The sequence below is a fragment of the Ailuropoda melanoleuca genome, chromosome 4, assembly GCF_002007445.2.
Source record: "Ailuropoda melanoleuca isolate Jingjing chromosome 4, ASM200744v2, whole genome shotgun sequence".
Taxonomy (NCBI): Eukaryota; Metazoa; Chordata; class Mammalia; order Carnivora; family Ursidae; genus Ailuropoda; species Ailuropoda melanoleuca.
Window position 1 is genome coordinate 19,149,626 of NC_048221.1, and position 27,267 is coordinate 19,176,892.

At 37.7% G+C, this 27,267-nt stretch overlaps 1 protein-coding gene across 1 annotated transcript in view; it reads left to right on the top strand.

Moving 5' to 3' along the window:
* The first annotated feature begins 688 nt into the window (after positions 1-688).
* The window catches only part of DOCK3 (dedicator of cytokinesis 3), a 480,644-nt gene continuing 454,065 nt past the window's right edge, over positions 689-27,267 (top strand). Inside the window, exons 1-2 of the mRNA XM_034658384.1 lie at positions 689-730; positions 16,915-16,998. Of these exons, the coding sequence (XP_034514275.1) occupies positions 718-730; positions 16,915-16,998 (97 nt within the window). The 5' untranslated portion in view covers positions 689-717. The remainder of the gene's footprint in view (positions 731-16,914; positions 16,999-27,267) is intronic.

Consider the following 27,267-nt stretch of genomic DNA (forward strand, 5'->3'; position numbering starts at 1 on the left):
TTTTTTGGTAGATTCCATTTGATTTTCTAGTAGACAGTCATGTAATCTGCAAACAGTTTTACTTCTTCCTTTCCAATTTTGATGCTTTTTCTTTTGTTATGTTCACTTAGCCAACATGTAGTATATCATTCGTTTTTGACGCAGTGTTCATTAGTTCATTAGTTGCATATAACACCCAGGGCTCATTACCACCTGAGCCCTCCTTAGTACCCATCACCCAGTTACCCCATTCCTCCCCTCCCTTTCGTAACCCTCAGTTTGTTTCCTGGAGTCCAGGGTCTCCCATGGTTTGTGTCCCTCTCTGATTTTTGTTTCTTTTTCTTGCCTGACTGTGCTGGCTAGAATCTTAAGTACAATCTTGAAGGTGGTGAGAGTGGGCATTCTTTCTTTTCCCCCTGATCTGAAAGAGAAAGGATTCAGTCTTGCAAAGTTGACTTCTAAAAATTAAACTAGTGAGTTATCACAGTAAATGTTAGTAACCACTGTGGGGGAAAGCCAAGAGATTGTGTAGGATGCCAAAGAGTTTGGAATGTTCTCTGTAGGTAGCAAAGACTGCTGTGTGGTCACAATTGGGGAAGGAATGAATAAAGGGCATGGTCAGTCAAGAGAGTGGAAAAGAGAGCTCCAAAAAGCCAGATGTTGGTAGCATTTGTGTGCTCTTCAGAGGAGAGAGGCATGAGTTTTTTGAACAAAGTACAGTCTGGAGAATAGTGCTTTATGGTGGGACGAGGTTGGTACTTTTAGGCTTTGCGTGACTTGGATGAAAGATCTCCTTTACACTCTTTACCCCCTTAATTGTTTCTTGCTTACCAAACTGTCTTCTGATAGACTTGTATATTCTCCTACCAGTAGTATTGCCTTGAAATGGGGACATCAGTGTCTTGGATGCTGGGAAAGAAAGTTCTACATTAAAAAGTTAATTACTAGTAGTTTGATTATTTTGGGGGTTTAATTATGAGGGATAGATTGGGGTGACTATTGTGTGTCAGATGACCTCTCTTGGAATGCCTTCTCATTTGTTGTAAGAAATAATGCTGTCGTTTAGGTCTCTTAGAAGACTTTTGCCTTGGTTTCTTCTGCTAAACACTAACTTTCCCTCTTCACTTCCTTCTCTCCCTTCCCTCCTTACTTCTTAAATTAAGATTAATGGGATAATTTGGGTGATATACCTAGGAAAGTGTTGGAGATGGGAGTAGGCCTTCATCAGTTAGCCTGTGTTTGTCAACACTCACCTCTCCCCATAGCCTTTATTCGGTATAGCTTTTTTTTTTTTTTTCCTAAAGTAGGCTCCATGCTCACTGTGGAGCCCAACATGGGGCTTGAACTCACCATCCTGAGATTAAGACCTAAGCTGAAATCAAGAGTCAGACACTTAACTGACTGAGCCAACCAGCTGCCCTATAGGTATAACTCCAGATAGGCTTCCCTTACTCCATGGGGTGCCTGGGCAGCACAGTCAGTTAAGCATCTGACTCTTGGTTTTGGCTCAGGTTCTGATCTTAGGGTCATGAGATCGAACTCTGGGTCGGGGTCCCCACTCAGTATGGAGTCTGCTTAAGACTGTCTCTCCCTTTCCTTCTGCCTCTGTCTGCATCCCCCACTCTCTTTCTCTCTCAGATAAATAAATCAATAAATCTTAAAAAATAGTCTTCCCTTACTCCAAATATTTAATTAACATCTTACTCTGTTTCCACAGTCTAGGACAGTTTAACATTTAACGTTTGCATAGCATAGATAATACGCTTTTCATCACTTATCTTTTGTTGGAAGTACATTTCTAGTATGGTATGGCACAGGGGAATGGGAATAGGGAAGGAAAGATTGTATTTAGGGCAAAGGGAAGTTGAAAGAAAAGTAAAAGCTATGATTTTCTTCTCTACCTGGACTTTCACATAGTTTTAGACAGTTTATTAGTAACTATGTTTGTTTGGTTTAAGAGTGTAGTGGCTTATCAAGGATAGATATTTTCATGAATCAATCTGTAGTCAATATTCCTTTTTCAAACTTCTTTTTATACCTATTTTTCTCAGTCCTGTCAGTGGACATCATCTTTGACTACCTTTACCTTTAAGGATTAAGCATGGCTTATAGAAAAATTCTGTCACAGGTGCTCCTTATCACCCAGTAGCTATTCTAAAAAGAAAGGGAGGGAAGTCTCTCTAGAAGCAAATTACAGATAAAAGTCTTAGGCCCTTTCTGTAAACTTAATCATTACAGATGCACTGAGGTGGCATTTAACTGACAGTATATTTTTTAGAGCCTAGTGCCATAGTTAATTTTCCTATTTCTATCTCTGTTTTCAAATTATTTTTTTTTCGTGTTCTTTTTTTAAAAAAATGTTTTTATTATATTATGTTAGTCACCATACAGTACATCCCTGGTTTCCGATGTAAAGCTCGGTGCTTCATTAGTTGCGTGTAACACCCAGTGCACCATGCAACACGTGCCCTCCTCACTACCGAGCACCAGTCCATCCCAATCCCCACCCCCTCCCCTTTGAAGCCCTCAGTTTGTTTCTGAGAGTCCATAGTCTCTCATGTTTCATTCCCCCTTCTGATTACCCCCCCTTTCTTTATCCCTTTCTTCCCCTAGATCGATCTTCCTAGTTCTTATGTTCCATAGATGAGAGAAACCATATGATAATTATCTTTCTCTGCTTGACTTATTTCACTTAGCATTATCTCCTCCAGTGCCATCCATGTTGCAGCAGATGTTGAGAACTCGTTCTTTCTGATAGCTGAGTAATATTCCATTGTATATATGGACCACAACTTCTTAATCCAGTCATCTGTTGAAGGGCATCTCGGTTCTTTCCATGATTTGGCTATTGTGGACAATGCTGCTGTGAGCATAGGGGTGCATATGGCCCTTCTCTTCACTACATCTGTATCTTTGGGGTAAATACCCAGTAGTGCAATGGCTGGGTCATAGGGTAGCTCAATTTTTAACTTTTTAAGGGACCGCCACACTGTTTCCCAGAGTGGCTGTACCAATTTGCATTCCCACCAACAATGTAGGAGGGATCCCCTTTCTCCACATCCTCTCCAGCAATTGTTGTTTCTTGCCTTGTCAATTTTTGCCATTCTGACTGGCGTAAGGTGGTATTGCAAGGTGGTTTTGATTTGAATTTCCCTGACGGCTAATGATTTTGAACATTTTTTCATGTGTCTGTTAGCCATTTGTATGTCATCATTGGAAAAGTGTCTGTTCATATCTTCTGCCCATTTTATGATTTGTTTATTTGTTTCTCGCGTATTGAGTCTGAGAAGTTCTTTGTAGATCTTGGATACCAGTCTTTTATCTGTAGCATCATTTGCAAATATATTCTCCCATTCCATGGGCTGCCTCTTAGTTTTTTTGACTGTTTCCTTGGCTGTGCAGAAGCTTTTTATTTTGATGAAGTCCCACAAGTTCATTTTATGTTTTGTTTCTCTTGCCATGTGTCATGAAAAAGGTTGCTTTGGCCGATGTCGTAGAGGTTGCTGCCTATGTTCTCCTCTAGGATTTTGATGGATTCCTGTCTCACATCAAGGTCTTTCGTCCATTTGGAGTTTACTTTGTGTATGGTGTGAGAGAGTGGTCAAGTTTCATCCTTTTGCATGTAGCTGTCCAATTTTCCCAGCACCATTTATTGAAGAGACTGTCTTTTTTCCACCGGATGTTTTTTCCTGCTTTATCAAAGATTAGTTGCCCAAAGAGCCGAGGGTCCATTTCTGGTTTCTCTGTTCTGTTCCATTGGTCTATGTGTCTGTTTTTGTGCCAGTACCATGCTGTCTTTGTGATCACAGCTTTGTAGTACAGCTTGAAATTATTATTATACACAGTGGACTTTGCCCAGTTTCCTATTAGCCCTTAAAGAATATACAGTCTACATTTTATTTTATATTGCAGTGTTTCACTTGCTTTGCATGAGGTAGTGTAAAGTAATAATTAATTATCATTTGGGAAGGAGGTGTGGATTACTTTGGCGTTATTCGTGGCCAGTTGTTGTATGCCTTAAACCAGATTTACTTTGCTATCCATGTCCTCTCAGGGTGTGTCCCTCCCTCATCCTGCTGAAGGAATGCAAATTAACTTCATTAAAGACCCAAATAAAAACTTAGTTAAGACAGATCTGCTCTAAGAAATCATGTATAGCCAAGGCAAACAAATTATTTTTGTTTGAACTATTTTTTTCCTTTTTCTTTTCATTGGTATAGATAATACAGAAATGACTGTTATTGGGATTGCTTCTCATTTAATGTAATCATCCTAGGATTAACTAAATAGCAGTGCTTCAAATGCAAGCTATTTTAATTCTTTTTCAAGTATTTTATTTATTATTATTATTTTAATAATTTTTTATTATGTTAGTCACCGTATGGTACATCCCTAGTTTTTGATGTAATGTTCTATGATTCATTACTTGCATATAACACCCAGTGCACCATGCAATATGTGCCCTCCTTAAAAAGTTAAAAATTGAGCTTCCCTATTTTGATATTTTTTTGACCTAGAAATAAGAAAAATAGCATAAAATATCTAAGAGACTGATAATATTTTTGTGAGTTTCTAAAGTAGTACTAAGTTGATAATGTGGTACATAGTCTGTGTTAAAGCTATTTTTAAGGAGAGTAATACCTACAGGCGATTTTTTTTCATGTGCCTTTGAACCTATAACGTGCTTGTTGCAGGGGCTTAAGAAGAGTTGACTTTTTCTTTTTTTAAAGATTTTTATTTATTTGAGAGAGAGAGCATAAGCAGGGAGAAGGGCAGAGAGAGAAGCAGGCTCCCCATTGAGTGGGGAGCATAATTTGGAGTTTAATCCCAGGACCCTGGGATTGTGACCTGAACCAAAGGAAGATGCCCAACTGACTGAGCCACCCAGGTGCCCCGAGTTGACTTTTTATAATCAATTTTATTGTAATGAATATATAGGTATTACAGTTTATATAAATGTTAAGTGAAATTATAGTAGTTTTCTATCCTGAGATTATTATGATACCATTAGCAGCAATTAATTACATGCACAGTAGCAATAAGGAACACACAGGTTCATTCTTTTTTAAAAAAAGATTTATTTTATTTTTTCCTATTTTTTTAATAATAACTTTTTTATTATATTAGTCACCATACAGTACATCCCCAGTTTTTGATGCAGTGTTCCATGATTCATTATTTGCGTATAACACCCCAGTGCACCATGCAATATGTGCCTTCCTTAATGCCCATCACCAGCCTATCCCAGTCCCCCATCCCCCTCCCCTCTGCAGCCTGCAGTTTGTTTCCCAGAGTTCACAGTCTCTCATGGTTCATTCCCCTTTCTGTTTACTGCCCCTTCATTCTTCCCTTCCTTCTCCTACCGCACATTGATTATTCTAATGTGTGTTTAGAATAGGGCTGAGAAGCACTCATCTAGGGCAGTAGTTTCCAGATCTGGATGTGTATCAGACACCTGTGAAGTTTTAAAAATAGATTCTAAAACTCCACTCCAGACTGACTGGATCAGAATTTCCAGGGATTAAAAAAAAATCCTTGTGCAGGCATTTCATTAAAAGAGAACTGAACCTAGGATACCCTCTTTTGGACATTGAATAACCAGAGGATTAAATTTAAATTCAATTAGCCAACATATAGTACATCATTAGTTTCAGATGTAGAGTTTAGTAAGTCATCAGTTGCATATAACACCCAGTGCTTATCACATCATGTACCCTCCTTAATGCTCATTACCCAGTTACCCCATCCCCCTACCCACCACCCCTCCAGGAACCCTCAGTTTGTTTCCTATAGTTAAGAACCTCCCTCTCTGATTTCTTCCCATTCAGTTTTCCCTCCCTTCCCCTTTGATCTGTGCACTATTTCTTATATTCCACATATGAGTGAAACCATATGATAATTGCCTTTCTCTGATTGACTTATTTTGCTCAGCATAATACCCTCCAGTTCCATCCACGTTGATGTAAATGATAAGATTTCATCTTTTGGATGGCTGAGTAATATTCTAGTGTGTGTGTGTGTGTGTGTGTGTATGTATGTATGTATGTATACCATATCTTTTTTATCCAATCATCTGTCAATGGACATCTGGGTTCTTTCCATAGTTTGGCTATTGTGGACCCAGAAATGGACCCTCAACTCTATGATCGACTAATCTTTGACAAAGCAGGAAAGAATATCCAATGGAAAAAAGAGAGTCTCTTCGACAAATGGTGTTGGGAAAATTGGACAGCCACATGCAGAAGAATGAAACTGGACCATTCTCTCACACCATACACAAAGATAAATTCAAAATGGGTGAAAGACCTAAATGTGAGACGGGAGGGATGCCTGGGTGGCTGGCTGTTAAGTGCCTGCTTTCGGCTCAGGTCATGATCTCAGGGTTTTGCGATCGAGCCCCGTGTTGGGCTCCCTGCACAGCAGAGAGTCTGCTTCTCCCTCTCCCTCTGCCCCTTCCCCCTCTGCTTGTGCTCTCTCTCTCTGAAATAAAAATTAAATTAAAGTGAGACAGGAAATCATTAAAATCTTGGAGAACACAGGCAGTAACCTCTTTGACATTGGTCATAGCAACTTCTTGCTAGATACGTCTCCTGAGGCAAGGGAAACATAAGCAAACATGAAGTATTGGGACCTCATTAAGATTAAAAGCTTCTGTACAGTGAAGGAAACAATCAACAAAACTGAAAGGCAACCTATGGAATGGGAGAAGATATTTGCAAATGACATTTGATAAAGTGTTAGTATCCAGAATCTATAAAGAATTTATCAAACTTGAGACTCCAAAAACAAATAATCCAGTTAAGAAATGGGCAGAAGACACGAACAGACATTTTTCCAAAGGATATACAAATGACCAACAGACACGTGAAAAAATGCTCAATGTCACTTACCATCTGGGAAATGCAAATCAAAATTAGATACCACCTCACACCTGTCAGAATGGCTAAAATTAACAACACAAGAAACAATAAGTATTGGTGAGGACGCAGAGAAAGGGGCTCTTGTGAACTGTTGGTGGGAGTGCAAACTGGTGCAGCCACTCTGAAAAACTGTTTGGAGTTTCCTCAAAAAGTTAAAAATAGAACTGCCCTAGGATCCAGCAATTGCCCTACTTAGTAATAACACAAAGGATACAAAAATACTATTTTGAAAGGATGCATGCACCTTGATGTTTATAGCAGCATTACCAACAATAGCCAAATTATGGAAAGAGCACAAATGTCCATCGACTGATGAATGAATAAAGAAGATGTGGTATGTACACACACACACGCACACACACACACACACACACACACACACANAAGATATGAACAGACACTTTTCCAATGAAGACATACAAATGGCTAACAGACACATGAAAAAATGTTCAAAATCATTAGCCATCAGGGAAATTCAAATCAAAACCACACTGAGATACCACCTTACGCCAGTTAGAATGGCAAAGATAGACAAGGCAAGAAACAACAATTGTTGGAGAGGATGTGGAGAAAGGGGATCCCTCCTACATTGTTGGTGGGAATGCAAGTTGGTACAGCCACTCTGGAAAACAGTGTGGAGGTCCCTTAAAAAGTTAAAAATTGAACTACCCTATGACCCAGCCATTGCACTACTGGGTGTTTACCCCAAAGATACAGACGTAGTAAAGAGAAGGGCCATATGCACCCCAATGTTCATAGCTGCATTGTCCACAATAGCCAAATCATGGAAGGAGCCGAGATGCCCTTCAACAGATGACTGGATTAAGAAGCTGTGGTCCATATATACAATGGAATATTACTCAGCTATCAGAAAGAACGAATTCTCAACATTTGCTGCAACATGGACGGCACTGGAGGAGATAATGCTAAGTGAAATAAGTCAAGCAGAGAAAGACAATTATCATATGATTTCTCTCATCTATGGAACATAAGAACTAGGATGATCGGTAGGGGAAGAAAGGGATAAAGAAAGGGGGGGTAATCAGAAGGGGGAATGAAACATGAGAGACTATGGACTATGAGAAACAAACTGAAGACTTCAGAGGGGAGGGGGTGGGGGAATGGGATAGACTGGTGATGGGTAGTAAGGAGGGCACGTATTGCATGGTGCCCTGGGTGTTATATGCAACTAATGAATCATCGAACTTTACATCAGAAACCAGGGATGTACTGTATGGTGACTAACATAATATAATAAAAAAGCATTAAAAAAAAAAAGAAATGGGCAGAAGACATGAACGGACATTTCTCCAAAGAAGATACACAAATGGCCAACAGACACATGAAAAAATACTCAACATCATTAGCCATTAGGGAAATTCAAATCAAAACCACATTGATATACCACCTCACACCAATCAGAATGGCTAAAATTAACAAGTCAGTAAACAACAAATGTTGGAAGGATGCAGAGAAAGGGGAACATTTTTACACTGTTGGTGGGAATGCACGCTGGTACAGCTTGGAAAACGGTATGGAGGTTCCTCAAAAAGCTGAAAATAGAGCTACCCTATGACCCAGCAATTGAACTACAGGGTATTTACACCAAAAAAGAGATTTAATTTAGAGAGAGAGCATGAATGGGGGGAGGAGCAGAGGGAGAGGGAGGGAGAGAATCCTCAGGCATACTTCTGCCTGAGTGTGGAGCCCCATGCAGGCCTCAGTTCCAGACAGGATACTGAGATCATGATGTGAGCAGAAACCAAGAGTAGGCTGCTCAACCTACTGACCTACCCAGGTGCCCCCGCACAGGTTCATTCTTATTTTTTTAATTTTTATTTTTTAGAGAGGGAGCATGCATGTGAGAGAGTGTTTAGGTGGGAGGAGGAGAGACAGAATCTTAAGCAGGCTCCAGGTTCAATGCAGAGCCCAATGTGAGGCTTAATCTCACAACCCTGAGATCATGACAAGCTGAAATCAAGAGTCAGAGGCTTAACCCACTGAGCTACCCAGGGGCCTTCATTCTTATACTTTGATGGTTTGAAATAAACTTCAGTACCCATAAGAATTTTTTTTTTGTTTATACTATTCCTTCCTCCTTCATATGGAAATATTCAAATTGAAAATGATAATTCATAGGAAGGTTTGTGAATTCTTCATAAGAAAAGTATATTAAGTAGGTGTGCCTAGGTGGCATAGTCGGTTAGGTGTCCAACTTGATTTTGGCTTAGGTTATGATCTCAGCTGGATCCCATGGGATCCAGCCCCATGTCGGGCTTTGGGGTCAGTGTGGAGTGTGCTTGTCCCTCTCCTCCTGCTCCTCCCCTTGCTTGTGCTTTCTGTCTCTGAAATAAATCTTAAAAAAGAGGAAGAATGTGTTATGTAGTTTTAAAATATGCTAGTGAAGAGGGGAAAAACTACTCTGTGATCATAAAGTGGAGGCAGTCAGTGAACACACAACAATTTAAAGAATACATAGGTATTACAGTTTATGTAAATATATGTTGAGTGAAATTGATTGTTTTTCCTCCCTTCTATACTTGCTATTACTTTTGTCATGCATTTTACTTTTCAGAATACTACAAATACACAGCACATTGGTACTGTTTTTGTTTTTTTAAGATTTTATTTATTTGACAGAGAGAGAGAGACAGCCAGCGAGAGAGGGAACACAAGCAGGGGGAGTGGGAGAGTTATTTGAATAAGCAGGATCTCAGCAGAGGAGCCCGATGCGGGGCTCAGTCCCAGGACTCCGGGATCACGCCCTGAGCCAAAGGCAGATGCTTAATGACTGAGCCACCCAGGTGCCCCGTTTTTGTTTCAGACTAGGAGTTGGCAAATTTTTACTCTAAAGGACCAAATAGTAAAATATTTTTAACTTTATAGGCCAAGTGGCAAAATTGATGTATATTATGTAGGTATACTTCTTCAACAAGAAAGGAAATAAATTTTCACACATTTTTTATTGATGAAATTCAAAATATAAAAATAATTGAGCACAATTTTTTTGGTAACATATATCTAATGAGAAGAATAGAATTATTTTTTTTGGATTAATTGTCTTTTAATGTTTATATTCCTGCTAGTCAAAATCACTCACAAATCTTTATCTGTTAATGCTGATCTGTAATGAGATTTTGTTTTCATCTTTATAAACACTTTTTCAGACAGATATCGGCAAATACTGATGTCAGTCTTTATATATGTTTTAATTTGAGAGTATTCATCATTTGGAAGGCATTAATGGAATTTATTAACCTCTTCTCTTGTTATTTGCCATTTAGCATGTCATTATGTTGCAGATTAAACTACTTCCAACTGATGGTTAGGTGGAAGGTCCTCAGTTGCACCATTATATGGATTTTGAAATATGGAAATTTCCTTTGCATTTGCACTGAAGTTTAAAAAACTCTACAGGAACTGTATTTTGAGCACAAAAATGTGTGGGATCCAAATTTGAGTTAGAAAGGAGATATTGTTTCTTTTTTTAACTTTTGAAAGTATGAAAAGTTTATAAAACAGCTTAACATTAGTTGTGATTTGAGTTGGCATCAGAATATCTTTAATATAGGTATCAGTTTCACAAATAAGTTTGATTTTAAGTTGAATTCATTAAGAAACATTATCAAGACTGAATCAAAAACTAATTTCCAAAGCCATTTATTATTTGATAATAATAGTGGATGAGGGAAGGGGCCCCTGGCTGACTCAGTCAGTGGAGCATGTGACTCTTGATCTTAGGGTTGTGAGTTCAAGCCCCATGTTGGGTGTAGAGATTACTTAAAAATAAGATGTTTAAAAAAAATAACGGATGAGGGAAGTTTTCATTCACAACAATTTCAGTCACAGCTTGAAGTGCAATAAAATTGCAATAAAACTTGACCATTAGTAAGCCATCTTGCTGCTGTGCGCTTGAGCGAGTCAGGATACTTGCTTTCTGTTTTTCATAAAAATTCATGGAAGTGAAGATCATCAAGTCCATGAGAGCAAATGAAGTTCTTTGTTGACTACTGGCAGATTAACACATGAAAGAGTCATAGAATTTCTTTTTTTTTTTTAATTTAATTTTATTATATTATGTTAATCACCATACAGTACATCCCCAGATTCCGATGTAAAGTTTGATGCTTCATTAGTTGCGTATAACACCCAGTGCACCATGCAATACGTGCCCTCCTTACTACCCATCACCAGTCTATCCCATTCCCCCACCCCCTCCCCTCTGAAGTCTTCAGTTTGTTTCTCATAGTCCATAGTCTCTCATGTTTCATTCCCCCTTCTGATTACCCCCCTTTTCTTTATCCCTTTCTTCCCCTACCAATCATCCTAGTTCTTATGTTCCATAGATGAGAGAAATCATATGATAATTGTCTTTCTCTGCTTGACTTATTTCACTTAGCATTATCTCCTCCAGTGCCGTCCATGTTGCAGCAAATGTTGAGAATTCGTTCTTTCTGATAGCTGAGTAATATTCCATTGTATATATGGACCACAGCTTCTTAATCCAGTCATCTGTTGAAGGGCATCTCGGCTCCTTCCATGATTTGGCTATTGTGGACAATGCAGCTAGAGTCATAGAATTTCTGCAGAGTACTTGCTGATGAATCCTACAATGAATAGCCATAGATTTTAAACATCTTACATTTGTGCAAGCTTTCTAAATTGGTCCACTTTCTGTCCATGTATATTTTCACTACTATTAATCAGAGCACATCTTAGTAACTTCCACTTCAGATGGTACTGAGTGTTGTCTCAGCTTGTTCAGTCACGTCAGACTTGGAATTGACTTCTTAAATATAACTGATCGGTATCAGTAACATTTGTTGAGTCAAGCAAAACCACTTGTATTTCTTTGCCTTTAAAAAAAAATGGGTTAGCCCAGTGATGGGTATTTAGGGGGACATGTATTGCATGGAGCACTGGGTGTTATATGCAAACAATGAATCATGGAACACTACATCAAAAACTGATGTTGTACTGTATGGTGACTAACATATTACAATAAAAAAAATAAAAAGGTGTAAAAAAACTAATGATGTACTGTACCTTGGCTAATTGAATTTAAATTTAAAAAAGTATATAATTCAGTGGTTTTATGTATTTAGAAAGTTGAATTACCATCATCACTATCTAATTCTGGAATATTTTCATCACTCCATAAAGAATCTATATACCCAGTGACAGTTACTCCACATTCCTCTCCAAGGATATGGCAATTACTAATCTACTTTCTGTGTCTATGGATTTGCCTATTCTGGATCTTTCATATGAATAGAATCATAAAATATGTGGTCTTTTGTGTCTAACTTCTTTAACTTAGCATAGGTTTTCAGAGTTCATCCATGTAGCAGTATGTATCACTACTTGATTCTTTTTATGGATGATAATATTCCATTGTATGAATATACCACATTTTATTTATCCAGTCATCCATTTGATGGACATATGGATTGTTTCACTTTTTGGCTATTACAAATTGTGTTATGAACCTTTGTGGGTAACTTTTTGTTTGAGCATATGTTTTCAGTTCTCTTGGGGTGTATATGTAGGAGTGGAAATGCTGGATCATATGATAAGTATATGTTTAACTTCTTGAGGAACTGCCAAACGATTTTTAACAGCAGCTGTACCATTTTACATTTCTACCAGCAATATATCCCTATAGTTTTATTGTCAATCTTTTTGATTATAGCCATCTTAGTCGGTATGAAATGGCATCTCATTGTTTTGATTAGCATTTCACTAGTGACTAATGATGTTGAACATTTTCATGTTTTATTGGCCACTTGTACATCTTCTTTAGAGAAATAGCCATGCAGATCCTCTTTCCATTTTTAATTTTTTTACTGTTGTAAAAGTTCTTTTATATATTCTGGGTGCAAATCCTTTGTAAGATATATTATTTGCAAATATTTTCTCTCATTCCCTGGGTTTTCTTTTTCACTTTCTTGATGGTGTCCTTTGCAGCACAAATTTTTTAAGTTTAATGAAGTTCAATTTATTCTTTCTTTTGTTGTTTATGATTTTGGTGTCATATATAAGGAAGCACTAACTAATTTAAGGTCATAAAGATTTACTCTTAAATTTTCTTTATAGTTTAGTTCTTATATGTTGTCTTTGATCCATTTTGAGGTAAAATTCACATATATTGAATTAGTTGTACAGTTTTGCCCAAAGTCTATACTTACACATTGTCAAACACTATTTCTGTCTTTCTAGAATATTCTTTTTGTGCTACCTGATCAGTCCATGTTTCTCTAGAGGCAACTGGTGTTTTGATTTTATTTTTCTTAGATTAATTTAGCCTATTCTACATCTTCTAGTAAATAGAACTATGTAGTATGTACACTTTTGCATCCAACTTCATTTTTTGGGGATAATGATTGTGTTATTTGTCCAATGTGTTACTTGTACCAGTGGATCTTTATTTTTTACATCCAAGTGATATTATATTTTTGAATATTGCATATTTTATCTATACTTACTTTGATGAACAGTTGGGTTGTTTCTAGTTAGGGGCTATTGTGGATAAAGCCGCTGTGAACATTCTTATAGAAGTTATTTGTTTGTTTGTTTTGAGTCACTCTGATGAGGGGTTTATAACTTTTTTTTGCATCTTTTTTCACTAAGGTGTAGTTGACACACAATATTACATTAGTTTTTGGTGAACAACAGTGATTCAACAACTCTGTAGCATATGCTATACTCATCACAAGTATAGTGCCATCCGTCACCATATAACATTATTATAGTATCATTGACTAATATTCCCTACACTGTACCTTTCATCCCTGTGGCCTATTTATTCCATAACTAGAAGCCTGTACCTTCCACTCCCCTTTGCTCATTTTTCCCATTTCCCCAGTCCCTGGCAATCAATTTGTTCTCTGTATTAGTAAGTCTGTTTATGCCTTTTTGGTCCATCTTGTTTTTTAGATTGCACACATAAGTGAAATAATATGGTATTTGTGTTTTTCTTTTGGATTTATTTGAGCATAATACCCTCTAGGTCCATCCATATTGTCACAAATGGCAAGATTTCATTCTTCTTTATAAGTAAAATTCCATTATACACACACACACATACACACACACACACACACACACACACACACACACCACATCTTCTTTTTCCATTCATCTATTAATGGACACTTAGGTTGCTTCCATACATTGTTTATTGTAAATAATGCTACAGTAAACATAGGGATGCATGTATGTTTTTGAATTAGTGTTCTTGTTTTCTTTGGGTAACTACTTAGTAGCTGAATTACTGGGTCATATGGCATTTCTATTTTTAGATTTTTAAGGAGCCTCCATACTATTTTCTACAGTGGTTGCACCAATTTACATTCAGATCAGCAGTGCATGAGAGTTCCCTTTTCTCCACATCTTCACCAACACTTGTTATTTCTTGTCTTTTTGATACCAGCCATTCAAAGAACTGATTTTAGATTATAAGACTTGATACATGGTAGTAGAAATCCTTTAAGATTGACAAGGCTATTCTTGTTTCTTTGTATCCTTTTTTAAAAAAAAGATTTTATTTACTTATTTGACAGAGGGAGACAGCCATCGAGAGAGGGAACACAAGCAGGGGGAGTGGGAGAGGAAGAAGCAGGATCCCAGTGGAGGAGCTCGATGTGGGGCTCGATCACAGGACCCCGGGATCACGCCCTGAGCCAAAGGCAGATGCTTAATGACTGAGCCACCCAGGCGCCCCTGTTTCTTTGTATTCTTATATAAATTTTGAAATCAAATTATCATTTTCCTAAAAAAAAAAAGACATGGGGTTAAATTTTAAAAAACTTAATTCCAGTATGATAACATACAGTGTTACATTTTCAGTTGCATGATATACTGATTTAACTATTCTGTTCATTACTCAGTGCTCATCATGATGAGTATACTCTTAATTGCCTTCTCCTGTTTCACCCATCCCCCTACCCACCTCTTCCCTCTGGCAACTACCAGTTCTCTATTTTTTTTTTAAAGATTTTATTTATTTACTTGACAGAGATAGCCAGCGAGAGAGGGAGCACAAGCAGGGAGAGTGGGAGAGAAAGAAGCAGGCTTCCAGCAGAGGAGCCTGATGCAGGGCTCGATCCCAGGACTCTGGGATCACGCCCTGAGCCGAAGGCAGACGCTTAACGCCTGCGCCACCCAGGCGCCCCCCAGTTCTCCATTTTTAAGTCTGTTATTTTTTTTCTCTTTTTTCTTTTTTTGTTTTGTTTTTTAAATTCCACATATGATACCAGTCTTTAATCTGTAGTGTCATTTGCAAGTATCTTCTCCAAGATCTACAAAGAACTTCTCAAACTCAATACACGAGAAACAAATAAAATTAAAAAAAATGGGCAGAAGATATGAACAGACACTTTTCCAATGAAGACATACAAATGGCTAACAGACACATGAAAAAATGTTCAAAATCATTAGCCATCAGGGAAATTCAAATCAAAACCACACTGAGATACCACCTTATGCCAATTAGAATGGCAAAAATTGACAAGGCAGGAAACAACAAATGTTGGAGAAGATGTGGAGAAAGGGGATCCCACCTACATTGTTGGTGGGAATGCAAGTTGGTACAGCCACTTTGGAAAACAGTGTGGAGGTCCCTTAAGTTAATAAAAATTGNACCAGCAATTGCACTACTGGGTATTTACCTCAAAGATACAGATGTAGTGAAGAAGGGCCATATGCACCCGAGTGTTCATAGCAGCATTGTCCACAATAGCTAAATTGTGGAAGGAGCCGAGATGCCCTTCAACAGATGACTGGATTAAGAAGCTGTGGTCCATATATACAATGGAATATTACTCATCAGAAAGAACGAATTCTCAACATTTGCTGCAACATGGACGGCACTGGAGGAGATAATGCTAAGTGAAATAAGTCAAGCAGAGAAAGACAATTATCATATGGTCTCACTCATTTATGGAACATAAGAACTAGGGAGACGGGTAGGAGAAGAAAGGGAAGAAGAAAGGGGGGGTAAACAGAAGGGGGAATGAGCATGACAGACTATGGACTCTGGGAAACAAACTAAGGGCTTCAGAGGGGAGGGGGTGGGGGAATGGGATAGGCTGATGATGGGTATTAAGGAGGGCACGTGTTGCATGGTGTACTGGGTGTTATATGCAAGTAATGAATCATGGAACTTTACATCAAAAACTAGGGATGTACTGTATGGTGACTAACATAATATAGTAAAATATTATTAAAAAATTCCGCATATGCTTGAGATCATATGGTATTTATCTTTCTTGACTGACTTATTTCACTTAGCATTATACCCTTTAGATCCATCCATATTGTTGCAAATGGCAAGATTTCATTCTTTTTTATGGTTGAATAATATTCCATTGTGTTTACGTATATATACAGACACACTACATATATATACATGCATATATATACATACACACTACCTGTTCTTTATCCATCTATGGATTGACAGTTGGGTTGCTTCCATATCTTGGCTATTGTAAATAATGTTGCAATAAATACGGAATTCTGATTGGTATTATAGATTTTCTCTTTTGTACATTTGCTTTTCATTTCATGAATTTTGTTCACATTTTTATTATGAGGACTTTGTTTCTCAAAGTATAATCATATTTAATTGGTGATTCTTTATAAAATTGTATGTTTATATTAGTTAAGAAGCCTCCAGTGTTATTTCTTCTTAAATAATTGAAACATGTTTCCCCAAAAGGGACAGGTGAACACAAGTCATGCTGAGGAAAAGAGAAACTCTGTTTACAGAAGCATTTTCATACACATACTACTCAAGAATAGTAATTTTGCCAAAATGTACTTCAATATACTGAGCTACTTTATATTACTACTCAAAATATAGATTAAGTTGAAAGTGGCTTACATATTTGAGGATGAATTAGTGAAGAAGGGAAAGTTTATATTTAAGAAAATGTAGTCCTTAATTTCAGTGACACTGACCTTGTCTCAGTATTTAAAAATCTAATTGATGTGTTTATTTTTGTTTTCCTAGTGATATGCAGCTTTCGAGGATCTGTCCCTCAAGGGTTGGTCTTAGAAATAGGAGAAACGGTCCAGATTCTTGAAAAATGTGAAGGTAAGTATGGACCTATACAGTACACAAATAGTGATGATTTTTTTTTTAAAGATTTTATTTATTTATTTGACAGAGATAGAGACAGCCAGCGAGAGAGGGAACACAAGCAGGGGGAGTGGGAGAGGAAGAAGCAGGCTCATAGCGGAGGAGCCTGATGTGGGGCTCGATCCCATAATGCCGGGATCACGCCCTGAGCCGAAGGCAGACGCTTAACCGCTGTGCCACCTAGGCGCCCCAATAGTGATGATTTTGGGTAGTATTATATACATTTATTTTGTAGCAGTAGATTATAAGCAGTCATTTTGAAAGCATAATTAACCACATTATGATATATTGTTATAAAATCCTTCCTGATTTATATTTATCATAAATATATGGGTTATTTTGGCTCTAATCTAATAGCAACAATTAAAGAACTCATTGTTTGCCCTCAGAATGTAATTATTACACACTATGTTAAATGATTAATTTTGATTTTACAATCAAATAGATAATCTTCTACCCATGCTTAGCTGCATTTGAATAGAATAGAATTGTAATTAGTTCATTTGTATGTTTCTGTTTGATTGGCTGGATGTGATCAGTTATAATTAAAACAAGGCAGTAAATATGCTCAAATGAAGTTTGGCTTGACTACTAGCCTCCTCTGTGATGTATATGGGTATTTCTGCTGTAACATTCATGCATTATTGAAAAATGTAACATTTTGCAAAATCATGCACTTGGGGCTCCTGGGTGGTGCAGTTGGTTAAGCATTCGACTCTTGGTTTCAGCTCAGGTTGTGATATTAGGGTTGTGGAATCAAGCCCTGCATCGGGCTCTAAGCTCAGTGCAGAATCTGCTTAAGAGTCTCTCTTCCTCTCCCTTCACCCCTTCCCCCTTGCTCTCTCTCTGTCTCTAAAATAAATAAGTAAACTTTTTAAAAAAATCATGCACTCAGATCAACAAGATATATGGGAAAAATAAAGTTAGGGAGAAATCACATAAAATGAGGTACTGATAAAAGCAAAATTGATACCATAGGTGAGAACCTGGGCAGCCTAAGCTGGCAGTTCTGCGGGACTAAAAGCCATCTCAAATTATATAACAGAATGAAATGTTGCTATGTGGGCATGGAGACAATGCCATGTAAATGGAGCTCTGATCCAGTTTCCTACTCTTAAGATGGTTATGGAAGTAAGTGTAACCTACCATGACCCAGGAATTATGTAAATTTGGGAGTGCACTTTTCTAGAAAGGGAGCTCTAGTGCAGCACTCATTCAAAATTTTCTTAAAACAGAAATATAAATCAATACCTCTTCATGATAAAACTCTTAGCAAAATAATAGAAGGGAATTTTCTTTTTTCTTTTTCTTTTTTTTTAATTATTTATTTATTTGACAGAGATAGAGACAGCCAGCGAGAGAGGGAACACAAGCAGGGGGAGTGGGAGAGGAAGAAGCAGGCTCATAGCAGAAGAGCCTGATGTGGGGCTCGATCCCATAACGCCGGGATCACGCCCTGAGCCGAAGGCAGACGCTTAACCGCTGTGCCACCCAGGCGCCCCTAGAAGGGAATTTTCTTAAACTGGTAAAGGATGTCTACTAAAAAGCTTACAACAAATATCATTATCCAATTGTAAAATATCGAAAGATTTCCCACTGAGATCTAAAAATGAGATAAGGAGACCTGCTATCAACATGTGTATTGAACATTATACTGGCTGTACTAGCTAGTGTGGTAAGGAAAATAAAATACATAAAGAATGGAAAGATAAGATCGAAACTATCGTTTGTACGTGATATAATTGTGTATGTAGAACATCCAACAGATTTTGTAAAAAACTACTGGGAATAAATATGGGAACTTAAAGATATGATGGCTACAATATCAATATTTTAACTATATATTATTTTGTATGTATTTACAACTAAGAACTAGAAAATGAATTAAAGAAACAATGCTATTTATATAGTATCACAAACAATAAATGCCTAGAAGTAAATCCGATAAAAAATGTAAGACATCTGCATTGAAAACTACAAAAACATTGTTGATAGAAATTAAGGAAAATCTAAATAAATGGAAAGATATACCATGTTTATAGATTGAAAGACTCACTGTCTTGAGATGTTAGTTCTTCCCAAATTGATCGTGGTTTAATGCAATCCCAATAAAAATCCATCAGGTTTTTTTTTCTTTCTTTTTTTTTCTGTATGGTTATTGAACAGCTGATTCCAACATTTATATGAAAATGCAAAAGGTTACAAATAGCCAAGACAATCATGAAGAAGGCAATAAAGTGGAAGATTTATCCTACTAGATATGAAGATTTATTATAAATCAAGACATTGTGGTTTTGGGGCAAAGATAGATAATGAAACAGAATAGAGGGTCCAGAAACTGATCATCATGTATATAGTCCAGTGATATATGAAAAAGGTGAAAATTGCAGTGCACTGGGGAAATGACATCCATTGAAAGAGGTGACACTGGGCCACCTGGAATAAAAAATGATAGTCTATTCAATAAATGGTATTGTGTCAATAATGAAAGCAGTGAATTTTGACCTCTACCTCATAGCATTTGCCCCAAACACAATTCCAGATGAATGCTACCTAAATGTGAAATGTAAAACCACAATGTGCCTTGAAGGAAGTACAGGAAAATATTCTTCTTGACCTTGGGGTAGGCAGAGAGTCTTCTTGATCTTGGGGTAGACAAAAGCACTAACCATAAAGGAAAAGATCGGTAAGTTGTACTTTATTAAAATGAAGATCTGTTGTTCCGAAGACATCATTAAGGAGAGAAAAAGGCAAGTCACAGAGTGAGAGAGATGTTTGACAAAGGACTTGTATTTAGAGTATATAAAGAGCTACTACAAATCAAAAATAATATATTCTGATAGAAAAATTAGCAGAAGTCTTGATGAGGCTGCTTACAAAACGTATATTCCAGTGGCTCATAAACATTTGGAAAGGTGTTTAATTTCATTCAGCAGGGAAATACAAATTAAAACCACAGTGAGATACAACACAGCCACTGGAATGACTAAAATTCAAAACACTAGCAAAACCAAGTGCCGGTAAAGATGTAGAATAACTGTTACTTTCATACGCTGCTGGTGGGAGAGGAAATGGGATAACCAGTTTGGAAAAGTATTTGGCACTATTAAGTAAAGTTGAATGTACACATATCTGATGATCCAGCAAATCTGTTCATAGGTATAAATCCAACAGCAAAATACATGTATAATATGTTAGTAATAGCTTTACTCATAATTGCTGCAAACCAAACTGGAAAAAAAACACGTTAAATAACAGTTAAAATGGGTAAATAAGTTATGGTATATTCATACAATTGAATGTGACACAGGAAAAGTGAATGAATTATTACATACAACAATACAGATGAATATCATATATACACTCTTTCTTTTTTTAAAGATTTTATTTATTTGACAGAGATAGAGACAGCCAGCGAGAGAGGGAACATAAGCAGGGGGAGTGGGAGAGGAAGAAGCAGGCTCATAGCAGAGGAGCCTGATGTGGGGCCCGATCCCACAATGCCGGGATCACACCCTGAGCCGAAGGCAGACGCTTAACCACTGTGCCACTCAGGCACCCCCATATATACACTCTTGACAGAAACCAGATATAAGGGTTCATGCTGTTATGGTCCTGTGTACATAAAGTACCGAATCAGGTAAAACTAATAGCTGGTGATATTTATCAGAATAGTGGTTAGATAACCACTCTTCTGGGTTCTTTTGCTAAGATTGTATCTGTGATATTGTTGTGTATAATAACAATCCATTTTCCTTTCTGTATCATATTCAGTTTAAGGTGTGTCCATGTTAATGATTGGAAGAGACAAGTGGCATTTGGGATGCTGCTAAATTTTACTTACCTGAGTGGTGGGCATACAGTTGTATAGTATTTGAAAATTTACCTAGCTGTAGACTAATGATTTGTATACTTATGAGAGTTACATATCAATAAAAAATTAAAAAAATAAAAGGTCTTGATAAAAAATTTTTTATTATAATAATTATTTATTATATTATGTTAGTCACCATACAGTACATCCCTAGTTTTTGATGTAAAGTTCCATGATTCATTACTTGCGTATAACACCCAGTGCACCGTGCAATACGTGCCCTCCTTAATACCCATCACCAGCCTATCCCATTCCCCCACCCCCTCCCCTCTGAAGCCCTCAGTTTGTTTCTCAGAGTCCATAGTCTTTCATGCTTCATTCCCCCTTCTGATTACTGGTTCCACACAAATTTAAGGGCTGTTTGTTCAAGTTCTTTGTCAAAAAATTTTATGAAAAGTGTACAGATGCAACAACATGGTTGCATCTAAAAAATATGTTGAGAAAAAGAGCCAGATATGAAAGATTACATTCTGTATGGTTCAACTTATATGAAATTCGGGAATAAATTATACTACAAATCTGTGATGATAGAAGACAGCATAGTGGTTTCCTGGGAGAGTATTGACTGGAAAGAGGCATGAAGGAACTTTCAGGATGATTGAAGAGTTCTATGTCTTGATGAAATCTAGGTTATGTGTGTGTTACACTTCTCAAAGCTTATAGAATGGTACGTTCACAATCTGTGCGTGTCACTGTATGTAAATTATGCATCAATGAAATGGATTAATGTTAAAGGACAAAAGCCAACTTACAGACTGGAAACTTTTTTTGAGGTGTAAATGACAAAGATAATATAAAAGAACTCTTAAAAACCAATAAAAATAAATAACAGGTGAGTAGAAAAATGAACAAAAATATGTCTAGGGACCTCACAGAAATGCTCAGCCTTATCAGTACAGTATAGCAAGTTATAATCAGAGTGATGAACAAGTCCACACATATTAGTTTGGGAAGACTAGAATGTCTATTGTATCCAAATGTTGGCCCAGATATGTTTCAATGGGAAATCTTACACACTGTGGCTATCTTGTGATGTAAGATGTGCATATCATGTGATTTAGCAGTTTAACTTCTAAGTTCATAACTTAAAGAAGTGTTTTCACTTTAAAAATTTTTTTAAATGTTAACTTTTTTTATTATGTTCAGTTAGCCGCTGTATAGTACATCATTATTTTTTTGATGTAGTGTTCCATGATTGATTGTTTGTGTATAACACCCAGTGCTCCATGCAATATGTGCCCTCCTTAATACCCATCACCACGCTAACTCACCTCCCCCACCCCCACCCCTCTGAAACCCTCAGTTTGTTTCCTGGAGACCATAGTCTCTCATGGTTCATCTCCCCCTCTGATTACCCCCTCCTTCATTTTTCTCTTCCTTCTCTTATGATCCTCCATGCTATTGCTAATGTTCCACATATGAGTGAAACCATATGATAATTGTCTTTCTCTGCTTGACTTATTTCACTTAGCATAATCCCCTCCACTTCCATCCATGTCGATGCATATGGTGGGTATTCATCCTTTCTGATGGCTGAGTGATATTCCATTGTATATACGGACCACATCTTCTTTATCCGTTCTTCTGTTGAAGGGCATCTCAGCTCTTTCCACAGTTTGGCTGTTGTGGACATTGCTGCTATGAACGTTGGGGTGCACGTGCCCCTTCTTTTCACTACACCTGTATCTTTGGGGTAAATACATAGTAGTGCAATTCCTGGGTCATAGGGTAGCAACATCTTGAGGAACCTCCATAATGTTTTCCAGAGTGGCTGTACCAAGCTTGCATTCCCACCAACAGTGTAAGAGGGTTCCCCTTTCTCCACATCCTCACCAACATTTGTTGTTTCCTGTTAATTTTTGCCATTCTAATTGGTGTAAGGTGGTACCTCACTGTGGTTTTGATTTGAATTTCCCTGATGGCTAGTGATGTTGAGCATTTCTTCATGTGTCTGTTAGCCATTTGTATGTCTTTTTTGGAGAAGTGTCTGTTCATGTCTTCTGCCCATTTTTTGACTGGGTTATTCGTTTTCTGAGGTTGAGTTTGAGAAGTTCTTTATAGATCTTGGCTATCAGCCCTTTATCTGTAATGTCATTTGCAAATGTCTTCTCCCATTCCGTGGGCCGCCTCTTAGTTTTGTTGACTGTTTCCTTTGCTGTGCAGAAGCTCTCTATCTTGATGAAGTCCCAAAGTTCATTTTTGCTTTTGTTTCACTTGCCTTTGGAGACACGTCTTGAAAGAAGTTACTGTGGCCGATGTAGAAGAGGTTGCTGCCTATGTTCTCCTGTAGGATTTTGATGGATTCCTGTCTCACATTGACATCTTTCATCCATTTTGAGTTTATCTTTGTGTATGGTGTTCGGGAATGGTCCAGTTTCATTCTTCTATACGTAGCTGTCCAATTTTCCCAGCACCACTTATTGAAGAGACTGTCTTTTTTCCACTGGATATTTTTTCCTGGTTTGTCAAAGATTAGTTGACCACAGAGTTGAGGGTCCATTTCTGGAGTCTCTATTCTGTCCCACTGGTCTATGTGTCAGTTTTTGTGCCAGTACCATGCTGTCTTGGTGATCACAGCTTTGTAACATAGCTTGAAGTCAGGCAACATGATGCCCCCAGCTTTGTTTTTCTTTTTCATCATTCCCTTGGTGATTCGGGGTCTTTTCTGGTTCCATACAAATTTTAGGATTGTTTGTTCCAGCTCTTTGAAAAATGCTAGTGGTATTTTAACAGGGATGGCATTAAAAGTGTAAATTGCTCTGGGCAGCATAGACATTTTAACAATGTTTATTCTTCCAATCCACGAGCATGGGATGTTTTTCCATCTTTTTGTATCTTCCTCAGTTTCTTTCATAAGTGTTCTGTAGTTTCTAGAGTATAGGTCCTTTACCTCTTTGGTGAGGTTTATTCCTAGATATCTTACGGTTTTTGTTGCTATTGTGAATGCAATTGATTCCTTAATTTCTCTTTCTACAGTTACATTGTTAGTGTATAGAAAAGCAACTGATTTCTGTGCGTTGGTTTTGTATCCTGCCACATTGCTGAATTGCTGTATGAGTTCTAGTAATTCGGGGGGGGGGGCTTTTGGGTTTTCTGCATAAAGTATCACGTCATCTGTGAAGAGGGCGAGTTTGACTTCTTCTTTCCCAATTTGGATGCCTTATATTTCTTTTTGTTGTCTGATTGCTGAGTCTAGGACTTCTAGCACTATGTTGAACAACAGTGGTGAGAGAGGGCATCCCTGTCATGTTCCTGATCTTAAGGGAAAAGCTCTTAACTTTTCCCCATTGATAACGATATTCGCTTTGGGGTTTTCATAGATGGTTTTTATGATATTGAGGAATGTTCCCTCTATCCCTATACTCTGAAAAGTTTTAATCAGGAATGGATGTTGTATTTTGTCAAGTGCTTTTTCTGCATCAGTTGAGAGGATCATACGGTTCTTGTCTTTTCTTTTATTGATGTGCTCTACGACATTGATTGATTTGCGAATGTTGAACCACTTGCATCCCAGGCATAAAACCCACTTGGTCATGGTGAAGAATCTTTTTAATGTACTGTTGGATCCTACTAGCCAGGATCTTTTTGAGTATTTTGGTAAATGCCACTTCTTTTTCACATAGACTCTTCAGACTACTCCTTGCACTCTACCCACAGACTGACAGTGGTAGAATGAGTATTCTCAGCTGTGCAGGCAGGAGAGTATGGAGCAGAGTAGGAACTTCGTCAAAAACAAGTCAAGTACATGTAAAATTCTCGGGCAAGCTCGACTGGTCATTCTGTCCTCAGAGTTAAAAAGCAGTATAATGGCAGCAAGGAAGATGATTATTATCATCAGCCTTCAATAGGTCTGTCTCTGTCTTAATCACACAGTTCTAATTTATCCTGATTACTTTCTACATCTGGTATTCACTTGTCATCTTATCACCCTTTACATTCATCCTGGGCATTACCTTTTAGAGTCTCTCCTGTGCTGGTTTCTCCTGATTCTTGAATCCCATATATTTCCATTCTTTAACTTATGGCTTTATTCTACAGGAATACATCCCCTCATAGCTTCATGAGTAAAGTTATATAGGAGGACAACTGACACTTTACATGTCAGAAAATGTATTTTGTACGCTCTCATATTCAATTCATAGTTCGGCTGAATGATAAAATTCTAGGTTAATTTTCCATCAACATTTTGAAGACACCACTCCACTGTCTTCCAGAGTTAAAGTCCAGCCTCCTGTATATACCATACTCTTTTCTATCTTTGAATGTTGGCTGAATCTTCTTGATCCCAATATTCTGAAATTAAACAATGATATGAGTCTATTTTCATTCATTTGTGTTAGGTACTTACTGGGTCCTTTGAATAAGTAAAGCGATCTCCTTCCATTCTAGAAATTTTTCCTGAGTTATTTCATAGCTGATTTCTATTTTCCAGTTTCTTTCCTCTACATTTCTGAACCTCCACCACCTCTTGAAGCTGACCTTGAATTGTCTTATCTCCTCTAATCTTCTATGACTTGTATTTTTGCTCTACTTTCTGGGAAATTTCCTCAACTTTATCTTCCAATCCTTCTACTGAGATTTTTCATTCCTGCTATCATGTTTTAATTTCCAAGAACTCCTTTCTATTGTCTAATGTTCCTTTCTAATAGCATCCCTGTTCTAGTTACATGGATGCAATGTCTTCCTTTATCTCTGAAGAAATTATTCATAAGCCTTCTTTGTTTTCTAAGTTTTCTTCACCCTATATAGTCTCTTTCCCATGAGTTTATTTTTCTTTTCTTTTTTCTTTTTTTAGGGGGAAAGGAGAAGAGCCATCTTTCATATTAGAGGCATCCTCAAATACCTGGTATCATTGGTTGTCTGCTCATATTTAAAAGAAAGGAAATAAAAAGTTAACTAGAAGCTCTAAATGCATGGGTGAACCTTGCTGACCTTAGGATTCACTGTTTGGAGATCTGGCCACCATTTGTTGTGAAAATCCTTATATCATGGTATCAACTGGGGTCTAGTCAGGAGACAAAAACCAATCTTTCAAATAGGAAAAAAAAAAGTAGTCTTCCTATAGAGCCTCTTTATTGGCAGAACCTAACAAAGATTCAGCTGGCAAAGAAGAAATGTGGTTTGCAGAGTCTCCAGCTCTAGCATCATAATAAAGGGCTAAGAAGGGCATGTTCAGAATTCAGAGACAGTAAGTCAATGCCTGGCACAATCAACACCTTTAAGTCCCTCATCTTGCCCTATTCAGACTGTCCCAAAAGAGCCCTCTAATCTGTTTTGGAAGATAAAGGTCTGGCTGCCAGTATTTCGACAGGCAAGTGGGAGATGACTAGAAGTTTCTATATTCAGTATTTGGTAGGCATGTTGTCATTTAATTCCCAATTTTCCATACGAAGCCTGTCTCCTATGGAACTGTGCATGAAGTCTCCCAATCCACAGATGCTTTATTTATCCTCTATCAAAAATGAGCCTCAAAACTTCTACTAGGATGGGGCACCTGAGTGGCTCACTCAGTTAAGCGATTGACTTTGGTGTCAGCTCAGGTCATGATCTCAGGGTCGTAGAACGAGCCCCACAACCAGCTCTGTGCTTAACACTGAGTCTGCTTTGGACTCTCTCTCCCTCTCCATTTCCCCTCCCCTCCATGTGCACATGCTCTCTCTTTCTCTCTCTCTGTCTCAAATAAATAAATTTTTTATTATAATATTTTTTTATTATGTTAGTCACCATACAGTACATCCCTGGTTTTTGTTGTAAAGTTCCACGATTCATTAGTTGCATATAACACCCAGTGCACCATGTAATAAGTGCCCTCCTTACTACCCATCACCAGCCTATCCCATTCCCCCACCCCCCTACCCTCTGAAGCCCTCAGTTTGTTTCTCAGAGTCCATAGTTCTCTCATGCTTCATTCCCCCTTCTGATTACCCCCCCTTTCTTTATCCCTTTCTTCCCCTACTGATCTTCCTAGTTCTTATGTTCCATAGATGAGAGAAACCACATGATAATTGTCTTTCTCTGCTTGACTTATTTCACTTAGCATTATCTCCTCCATTGCCGTCCATGTTGCAGCAAATGTTGAGAAATTGTTCTTTTTGATAGCTGAGTAATATTCCATTGTAAATATGGACCACATCTTCTTAATCCAGTCATCTGTTGAAGGGCATCTCGGCTCCTTCCACGATTTAGCTATTGTGGACAATGCTGCTACGAACATTGGGGTGCATATGGCCCTTCTCCTCACTACGTCTGTATCTTTGGGGTATATACCCAGTAGTGCAATGGCTGGATCATAGGGTAGCTCAATTTTTAACTTTTTAAGGGACCTCCACACTGTTTTCCAGAGTGGCTGT